This window comes from Salmo trutta, chromosome 19 (assembly GCF_901001165.1).
Source record: "Salmo trutta chromosome 19, fSalTru1.1, whole genome shotgun sequence".
In the NCBI taxonomy this organism is placed as follows: domain Eukaryota; kingdom Metazoa; phylum Chordata; class Actinopteri; order Salmoniformes; family Salmonidae; genus Salmo; species Salmo trutta.
The window spans coordinates 37,617,303-37,628,038 of record NC_042975.1 but is presented as its reverse complement, the minus strand read 5'-3'; the positions used below and the strand labels follow the sequence as shown (position 1 = coordinate 37,628,038).

At 41.7% G+C, this 10,736-nt stretch overlaps 1 protein-coding gene across 2 annotated transcripts; it reads left to right on the top strand.

Annotated features, from left to right (window-relative positions):
- Positions 1 to 4,591, top strand: amer1 (APC membrane recruitment protein 1). 2 transcript variants are annotated; one of them, XM_029700837.1, is made up of 2 exons: positions 1 to 207; positions 1,079 to 4,591. In XM_029700837.1, the coding sequence occupies exon 2, from the start codon at positions 1,088 to 1,090 to the stop codon at positions 3,860 to 3,862; it is 2,775 nt and encodes a 924-aa protein (XP_029556697.1). In that variant the 5' UTR covers positions 1 to 207; positions 1,079 to 1,087; the 3' UTR covers positions 3,863 to 4,591. The 2 variants fall into 2 exon arrangements, with proteins under 2 accessions (XP_029556697.1, XP_029556696.1); XM_029700836.1 differs by having other exon boundaries at positions 2 to 207; positions 978 to 4,591.
- Positions 4,592 to 10,736: the final 6,145 nt, after the last annotated feature.

Genomic DNA, 10,736 nt, shown 5'->3' with positions numbered 1-10,736 from the left:
TAAAAGATAAATCAGAGAGAAAGAGGCAAAACCGCTCAATACATACTCTGGATCCTCTTTGGACCCCAGGACACACCCCGCTCTCACTACAACTACCAGAATTCAATGCGTACATTAACAAGAGGCTCAAGACTGTTTGTGTTGCACGACTGAAGAAAGTGATTCGGATTTATTGTCTGTTATTCTGGCGTGTAGGAGCCCAACAAGGTCGGTTCATTTATATATCCACCCACCCCGTAAACCCTTATTGGAAATATAGCAAATATTCCCTTCAATTTAATGCTTGCAGACAATGCTTGTCTCCTAGGCTAGTCAACGTGTATTTTCCAGCCATGCATTGCCATTGTTGCTAGCGAGCTAAGGGTGTAAAATGTTATTTAATTGAAGAAGTTAGCTAGGTAGAAAACGGAGTTGGTTGTGTTAACCTAGTTTTCTAAATATTGCTAGCGAGGTAGATAAATTGCTGGTAGCTAGCCTAGGCAGCCGATAGTGCTACATCCTTTTAGATTTGCGGGATAGGCACAAGGTAACGTTCGTTAGCTGCCACTGCTAGCGACACATTGCTTTGTGGTCCCAACCTGACGACTTCTTGGTAAACGTCACGCATCTCGGTTTACTCGTGTAGTGTATTGCATAAACAATTAGTCTACATAATGATTTTGCTTCCAAAACAGGTGATTAATTGAAAGCTATCCCAAGCTAAAACAATTTAGGTAATGTCCTGCTGTCTATTGTTTATTTCTCTGTTCCTGTTGCACGTATGTCAATGGACAGTTTGCTTTACACTTTCTATGCAGATAGCATAACACTTGTTCTGAACGCTTTGCCAGGTAGATAATTACCTATACATGTGTTATTTCATCTGATGTAAAGAAAACCACCGTAAATAAGGCCAAAATGATTCACGTAGGCCCATCACTGTATAACACAGAATCTAATCCTTCTATGCCTAATCCTTTGTTTGTCCTACATTTCAGAAAAATGGAAGCAAATGGTTTTGGAAGATTGATTGCCAGCAGTCTTTGCACCTGATGGTGATACCATCATGCTCATATCTGTTCACTTCACCTTCCTGTAGATTGTTGCCATGGAGCACTGCGACGGAAATGAGCCAGCAAGTGATACAAAGCATTTGTCTGCTGGCTGTGAGCAGACGGCCATGGGTGACCAGGATTCACAGACTGAAGTAAAGCCTCCATCTGACATTTCTGATGCTGTACCCCCTGAGCATCAGCCATCAGGGAAACTGAGGAGGACTGCCTTAAGATTCTTTGGAGGACGCAAAAGCATCTGTGTTTTACCCAACTTCTTTGGGGGAAGGAACAAAAATCTGAACAAGTGGTCCTCTAAGAAGGGAGTCAGCAAGAGTAAAACTCATGATGGACTTAGCAAGGCAGACTGGGAGGACAGTCTGGGAATTGGATATGTCCCAGCAGGATATTTTGAGTACCACAGCCAGAAAGATACTGCTGGAAAGCCTGGTAGGGAATTTGGTCACCCTACTGGTGATCAGAAGTCATTCTCTCTCCCCCGGCAGAAAAAGGGTTTGAGAGAACTTTTTAACAGCATCAGGCGTCGTAGAAAGAATAGAAATTGTGATTTTGAAAAAAATGAAATGGTTGCGAATTCTCATGTCTGCAACAAAGAGGTGCCTATTGCCCAGACTATCATTGACCAAAATGACACGGAGTGCCTGGGCAGTTGGTCTGAATCCAATGTGTCTGTTTCGGCAAATGTTGACGATTGTTTGACAATTGCTCCTGAATGTATTAATGTTGATGTCATAGTGTCTGAGAAAGACATGGTGAAACAAGGGAGTCTGTATTCTCTGATAGGGGACCTGAAGAAAGGTGAGGATATTGTAGAGACACTCCATATAAACACAGAACCAGATTCTTTCCCGAAGAATAACCTAGAGTCTACTGTGAACGTCCAACTGCCAACTGGCTCATCTCAGATGAGCTTGATGTTTGCTGATGTGGCCTCTCTAAAGAGTTTTGACTCGCTCACTGGTTGTGGTGACATAATAGCTGATCAAGATGACGACAGTATTGCAGATTCTCAGGGCACAGTCTCGGGGGAAAGGAGTCGAAATGCAGGCAAAAGGAGTTCCTGTTATGTTACGTACCAGGGTGGAGGAGAAGAAATGGCCACCCCTGTTAAGGTGGATGGGGATTATCTCCATGACCTCTGGGAAAATGAGGACGCTTGCTATACCCACAGCCAGGAAGAAGACTTTCTAGAGCACAGTGAAAGTCCTAGGATGACACCTGAAGAGCCATCTAGCTCCTGTACCATGGACATCAGCAGCAACAGTAATGGTGGTCTTGGAGTTACAGAGACCACCCTTACATCTTCGGATGTCATGACCCCACAGAGCGAAAATCAAGTGTCAGTTCCTAACAGCGATGAGGGTTACTATGACTCTACCACCCCAGGACAAGATGAAGACGTACGTGAGAAAGTTGACAGGATCAGGACCGATAGCCTACCAAGGGACAGTTATAGTGGCGATGCACTGTATGAGCTTTTTGAACCTGATGACAGTCTTATCAGTCCACCTTTTGAAAAAGCTAAGCTGCCCGTCTCTGATCCACTTGAGTTTTTAGACATGTCAGCTCAGTGTGGTGAGGAAGATGTAAATGCTGTGTTTGCTCCTGAAACTGGTCTAATTGAAGAGGACAGGCTAACTGGGAGTAGGGAGAAAATGCTTGGCAACCCTAAATTGTCAGATGCAGTTGTTGGCACCTTTACCTCAACATGTCAATCACAAGAAATTGACTTTGAGCAAAACAAGCCACAGTCCCCACAGTTAAGAGGAAATCATGATCTATCTAAAGAAACAAATAATGACTTGGAGGATGACCAGACAGTTTGCTTCTCCCAAGCCCTAGTGGACTTCACAAAACAATCACATGTTTATAGTAATTCAACTGAAAGCATGGGAGGCTCTGAGTCAAAATCTCCCTTTGCCCAAAACATGCAAGCCCTCCCAGCCATTGTCACATTTGATGTCGTGGACATGGATAACGAGGGGGAATATGACCAGCAGATGGATATGGTAATGGAGGAAGAATACATCACGTCGCCTTATGAAGTGTTTGAAGAAAGCTACCTGCAAAAGGATGCATTTGCTGAATGTGACTTACGAATGTTTGACCTCTATGAACAGAGTCTCCTCAGTAATACTTGGGGAATCGCCAGCCTGCCACGTCACCTTAGCCTTACACAAGTCAATCGGTCGAGTCCACTGGCTCCTCTGCCGAGTCCTCTGGCCTTAAACAGGAAGAGTAGATCCCTGGACACGGAGAGCTTGGAGTTAGAGATGACTGACATGTATTTAGGGAGTGGGGCAGCACTAGCGTTTTGCCCTAGAACTGAAAGCGACTCAAAGAGAGTGTCCTCGCTTCACCGCAAAAATAATGGACACATTTCCACTTCGGAAAACAGGGATAATAGACAGATCATGTTTCCGTCATGGCAACCAGAGACTGAGGGGACTGTAACGCACCCACGAGCAGATGGGAAAAGAACAGAGCAGACGCACAGTCTCTATCAAACTCAAAACAGACACATGGTATCATTCAGTCAGCCTGTCAGTCGAGTCCCAAACTGTAAATCTCAACAGTTCTCAGCTAGCAAAATGACTGAGAGAGTATCATGTAATTATATCTCTCAGATTACAGGACCGTTACATAGGCCATCTCATCTTCCTTTGCAATCAGAATCCTGTCGGCCCCATGCCCCCTATGGGAGATCAGTTAAGGCATCAGATGGTGGTGGTGAGGCCCTTTTTTACACATCGACCGTTAGCTCTCATCCTTACAATCAACACAATAAGATGCCTCAACCTTGGTTGTGAGTCTGGCAGTTCTGTAAGCAGGGCTCTAAGCTAACTTTAAAAAATGTAGGAGCACCACATAAAATGTAGGAACACCAGAAAAGTGATTTTTAAAATTGGTTAAGATACAGTATAGCCTAGCTACTTCTAAAGCACATGTTGTGCCCTAGAAATGACTATGAAACCCTGTAAACACATTTGTTTATTATAAAAAGCAAAAATGTTGATATAAATACTTCATTAAAATTAAGTCATTTGTGGAATATTAGGTCTCTACATGTAAATTCACTTTTTTAACATTTAACGTTGTACACCGTCTCTTTAAGAGCATCAAGTTTGTGATGACATGCAAGACGTCATTCGTTCATTGCTATGATCATGGATCTCCTGAAGAAGCTATCCCTTTTCCTTTCTTTCTGTGCCCCCAAATGTTTGGATATACTGTTATCAGGTTGTTAGCTAGCTAGCTAATGATGTATCAAACATGACTGAACAAGGTGTAAAAACAAATGCGGTGAGCAAGTAGTTTTAGAACGTCCCGCGACATGGTTTATGAATGTAAAATGTGGCCTCCCAATCTGTGACAAAAAAACAACAAACTTGGCACTGATAATATGGGTCAGCTCTTTTGAACTGTTTGGGCTAGAAACAAGCAGTTTTTGCTGTATTAATGGTGCAAGCATGACGCTAATGAATCTGGGCTTGGGGAAACGATGGTACAGCGAAGCCTTATTACAAAAATTATACAAATAAAATGAAATTATATTTATTTTGTTGCACTGGTGCTCCCAAATTAAAACTCCATGTTGAGGTCGCACAGCAAAATATTTAGTCGCAAATGTGCACTTTAAAGCCCTGCCTGTAAAGCCAGTGGACTATGAGCAGCAGACAGATTTCACCATTAAAGGAAGAAAAACTGGATATGGTTCGCCCTGTTGAATGTAACAAACACACAGTGCCTTCGGAAAGTATTCAGACCCCTTGACTTTTTCTACATTTTATTACGTTACAGCCTTATTCTAAAATTGATTAAATCGTTTTTTTCCCTTTATCAATCTACACACGATACCCCATAATGACAAAGCAAAAGCAGGTTTTTAGACATTTTTGCAGATTTATGAAAATATCACATTTACAAAAGTATTCAGACCCTTTACTCAGTACTTCGTTGAAGCACCTTTGGCAGCGATTACAGCCTCGAGTCTTGGGTATGACGCTACAAGCTTGGCACACCTGTATTTGGGGAGTTTCTCCCATTCTGCTCTGCAGATCCTCTCAAGCTCTGTCAGGTTGGATGGGGAGCGTCGCTGCACAGCTCTTTTCATGTGTCTTCAGGGATGTTCGATCGGGTTCAAGTCCAGACTATGGCTGGGCCACTCAAGGACATTCAGAGACTTGTCCCGAAGCCACTCCTGCGGTGTTTTGGTTGTGTGCTTAGAATCGTTGTCCTGTTGGAAGGTGTATGTTCGCCCCAGTCTGAGGTCCTGAGCTCTCTGGTTCAGGTTTTCATAAAGGATCTCTGTACTTTGCTCCATTCATCTTTTCCTCGATCCTGACTAGTCTCCCAGTCCCTGTTGCTGAAAAACATCCCCACAGCATGATGCTGTCACCACCATGCTTCACCGTAGGCATGGTGTCCGGTTTCCTCCAGACATGCCGCTTGGCATTCAGGCCAAAGAGTTTAGTCTGAGTTTCATCAGAACAGAGAATCTTGTTTCTCATGGTCTGAGAGTCTTTAGGTGCTTTTTGGCAAACTCCAAGCGGGCTGTCATGTGTCTTTTTTACTGAGGTGTGGTTTCTGTCTGGCCACTACCATAAAGGCCTGATTGGTGGAGTGCTGCAGAGATGATTGTCCTTCTGGAAGGTTTTTCCATCTCTAAAGAGGAGCTCTGTCTGTGACCATTGGGTTCTTGGTCACCTCCATGACCAAGAACCTTCTCCCCCTATTGCTCAGTTTGACCGGGAGGCCAGTTCTAGGAAGAGTTTTGGTGGTTCCAAACATCTTCCATTTAAGAATAATGAAGGCCACTGTGTTCTTGGGGACCTTCAATACTGCAGACATTTTTTTGGTATACTTCCCCATATCTGTGCCCCGACACAATCCTGTCTTGGAGCTCTACGGACAATTCCTTCGACCTGGTTTTTTGCTCTGATATGCACTGTCAACTGTGGGACCTTTTAATATAGACGGGTGTGGTCCCGTGTGGCTCAGTTGGTAGAGCATGGTGTTTGCAACGCCAGGGTTGTGGGTTTGATTCCCACGGGGGACCAGTACGGGGAGAAAAAAAATGTATGAAATGTATGCATTCACTACTGTAAGTCGCTCTGGATAAGAGCATCTGCTAAATGACTAAAATGTAAAATGGGTGTGTGAATTTCAGTCACGTACAATCAATTGAATTTAGCACAGGTGGACTACAATCAAGTTGTAGAAACATATCAAGGATGGTCAATGGAACAGGATGCACCTGAGCTTTATTTAGTCTCATAGCAAAAGGTCTGATTACTTATGTAAATAAAGTTTTTTTAAATACCTTCTAAAAACCTGTTTTTGTTTTGTCATTATAGGGTATTGTTTGTAGATTGAGTAAAACATTGAATTTAATAAATTGTAGAATAAGGCTGTAACGGAACAACGTGGAAAAAAGTCAAGGGGTCTGAATACTTTCCGAAGCAAATTCCCAAAAATGTAACGAACCTCTTCTACACTTAGTATTGAAATGTGGTATGCATGTTATGTGCCACCAAAGACACCATCTACTATGTTTACATAACTGAAAATAGAATGATTGTCTGTTACTGCCAGTATGTTGTTTTTATTGATAAGCTATTGTATTTCACTGTGTTGTATAAGCCTTATTTGTGTTGCTGTTCTATCATGCTGTGTTATCTTGTGAACAGGCTCTCCCATGCAGTCTTTCATTAAAATGTTCAGGCCTGAGTATGCCTTGCATTTGCTCAGCCCAGAGTTATGCCACACACAACACTTATTACACACATTGGTAGGTACTGTAAACTACGTGGTCCATTTAAAATCAAATGTAATTTGTCACATGCGCAGAATACCTCTTGTGTAGACTTTACTGTGAAATACTTCCGTAAGAGCCCTTTCCAACAATGCAGAGTTTAAAAATAAAATGTCACTGATGAAAGTTGTATCTAGCCTTTTAAAGTCTTTTTTTTTATCTTTCTTTACAGAAAGTTCTTGACTACAGTCTAGGACGGTGCTTGTAAACTCTTATGATGGTATTATGATGTAATTGTAAGATGCAGCCTCGACATGCAGATTTGGATCGCAGGTCAATTAACCTTTTTAGATACCATATGTATAGAGAACAGCATTGATAATGTCTTACATTTTTGTAAAGACAAATGGTAAGCTATTAACTATTACAATATACTGTATGTGTTTTAGGCTACATTTTAGAATATATTTCATTATGCATTGTACATTTCTTTTTTGTGGTTAGGCCATTTGTCACCTGTCATTCTTTTTGGGAGGTTGACAGAATTTGATGTCAAAGTAATTATTTGTTCAATAGATTTGTATTCTGTAGTACCTCTGCAAGTATTCAAAAAAGTGAGGTTGAAATTGTATTCACAACCAATCCATCTGCTGAGAACAGATATACAGCAATAGTCAAAAGTTTGGGTTTTTCTTTATTTTTACACCAAATCTATGAAATAACACATATGGAATCATGTGTAACCAAAAAAGTGTTAATCAAATCAAAATATATTTTAGATTCTTCAAAGTAGCCACCCTTTGCCTTGATGACAGCTTTGCACACTCTTGGCATTCTCTCAACCAGCTTCACCTGGAATGCTTTTCCAACGGTCTTGAAGAAGTTTCCACATATGCTGAGCACTTGCTTTTCCTTCCCTCTGCTGTCCAACTCATCCCAAACCGTTTCCATTGGGTTGAGGTCTGTTGATTGTGGAGGCCAGGCCATCTGATGCAGCACTCCATCACTCTCCATCTTGGTCAAATAGCCCTTACACAGCCTAGAGGTGTGTTAGGTTATTGTCCTGTTGAAAAACAAATGATAGTCCCACTAAGCGCAAACCAGATGGGATGGCGTATCGCTGCAGAACGCTGTTGTATCCATGCTGGTTAAGTGGGCCTTGAATTCTAAATAAATCAGTGTCGCCAGCAAAGCACCATCATACCACCTCCTCCATGCTTCACACTGGGAACTACACATGCGGAGATCATCTGTTCACATACTCTGCGTCTCTCAGACACGGCGGTTGAAACCAAAAATTGCACATTTGGACTTATCAGACCAAAGGACAGATTTCCACAGGTCTAATGTCCATTGCTCGTGTTTCTTCTTATTGGTGTCCTTTAGTAGTGGTTTCTTTGCAGCAATTCGACCATGCAGGCCTGATTCATGCAGTCTCCTCTGAACAGTTGATGTTGAGATGTGTCTGTTACTTGAACTCTGTGAAGCATTTATTTTGGCTGCAATTTCTGAGGCTGTTAACTAATGAACTTATCTTCTGCAGCAGAGGTAACTGCGTCTTTCTGTCCTGTGGCGGTCCTCATGAGAGCCAGTTTCATCATAACGCCTGATGGTTTTTGCGACTTCACTTGAAGAAACTTTCAAAGTTCTTGAAATTTTCCGGATTGACTGACCTTCATGTCTTAAAGTAATGATGGACTGTCATTTCTCTTGGCTTATTTGAGCTGTACTTGCCATAATTTGGACTTGGTCTTTTACCAAATAGGGCTATCTTCTGTATACCACCCCTACCTTGTCAGAACACAACTGATTGGCTCAAATGCATTAAGAAGGAAAGAAATTCCACAAATGAACTTTTAACAAGGCACACCTGTTAATTGAAATGCACTCCAGGTTACTACCTCATGAAGATGGTTGAGAGAATGCCGAGAGTGTGGAAAGCTGTCATCAAGGCAAAGGGTGGCTACTTTTTTTTTTGGTTACAACATTCCAAATGTGTTACTTCAAAGTTTTGATGTCTTCACTATTATTGTACAATGTAGAAAATAGTCAAATAAAGAAAAAACAACTCAATGCCACAGATGTCTGATGTTTTGAGGGACTGTTCAATTAGCATGCTGACTGCAGGAATGTCCACCAGAGCTCTTTCCAGAGAATTTAATGTTCATTTCTCTACATCAATCCACCTCCAATGTCTTTTTAGAGAATTTTGCAGTACATCCAACCGGCCTCACAATCGCAGACCATGTGTAACCAAGGCAGCCCAGGACCTCCACATCATCTGATACCGGCCACCCGGACAGCTGATGAAACTGTGGGTTTGCACAACTGAAGAATTTCTTCACAAACTGTCAGAAACCGCCTCAGGGAAGCTCATCTGCGTTCTCGTCATCCTCATCAGGATCTTGACCTGACTGCAGTTTGGCGTCGTAAACGACTTCAGTGGTTAAATGCTCACCTTCAATGGTCACTGGCACGCTGGAGGAGTGTGCTCTTCACAGATGAATCCGGTTTCAACTTTACCGGGTAGATTACAGACCGCGTGTATGGCGTTGTGTGGTTGAGCTGTTTGCTGATGTCAATGTTGTGAACAGAGTACCCCATGGTGGATGTGGGGTTATGGTATGGGCAGCTATAAGCTACGGACAACAAACAAAATCGCATTTTATTGATGACAATTTGAATGCACAGAGATACCGTGACGAGATCCTGAGGCCCATTGTCGTGCCATTCATCCGCCGCCATCACCTCATGTTTCAGCACGATAATGCGCAGCCCCATGTCGCAAGGATCTGTACACAATTCCTGGATGCTGAAAAGGTCCCAGTTCTTTCATGGCCTGCATATTTACCAGACATGGCCCCCATTGAGCTCGTTTAGGATGCTCTGGATCGTCGTGTACGACCGCAATTCTCAGTTCCCGCCAATATCCAACAACTTCACACAGCCATTGAAGGGGAGTGGGACAACAATCAACAGCTTTATCAATGGATTGTTTTTTTTATTTAAATTGACTGATTTCTATGAACAGTAACTCAGTGCTTTGAAATTGTTACATGTTGCATTTATATTTTTGTTCAGTGTAGATAGATTCTAATTAAATAATCTGTCTGTGAACATTTATTTTATGTTAATGTCAATATGCTGTTTGGCATTTTGGGATATTGCCCCGTCACCATTTTGTCTATCACTGCGAAGAATAGCATGCTGCCTTGCACTTAAATCATCTATACATTTGTTTTGTTTGTAGAAAAAGATTAAAAACAATGGGATAATTGGGAGACTTTTTATATTATTTCTGGTCTGTTTTTGTAGATTCATCATAAGTTTTCCTTATTTCTGGAATTATATTACTACTGTAAAACCTTTCCCATATTTTACACTCAGTGGTCACATCTGTAGTTTGTTCAACTCAGTTTTTCAATAATAAGGAATATAAATGTATATTGGTGACAAATTCTGACTTGTCACATACATTTAAGCAGACACTCTGAGCAACTTTCAGTGGTGAGTTCATACATCTTCAAACTGGAACCCCGCGAAACTCAAACCCACAACCCTGCTGTTGCAAGTGCCGTGCTCTGCCAACTGAGCCACACGGGACCATATACACATCAAAGTGGTGTCAAAGTTCATATACATTAAATCAAATAATAAAAACTGAAAATTCTGTCACGTTGTTATGCCTACATCTATACTGAACAAAAATATAAATGCAACATGCAACAATTTTAAAGATTTTACTGAGTTACAGTTCACATGAGGAAATAAGTCAATTGAAATAAATTCATTAGGCCCTAATCTATGGATTTCACATGACTGGGAATATCGATGGGTCTCACAATGGGCTTCAGGATCTCATCATGGTATTTCTGTGCATTCAAATTGCATCAATAAAAAGCAATTGTGTTCGTTGTCTGTAGTTTATG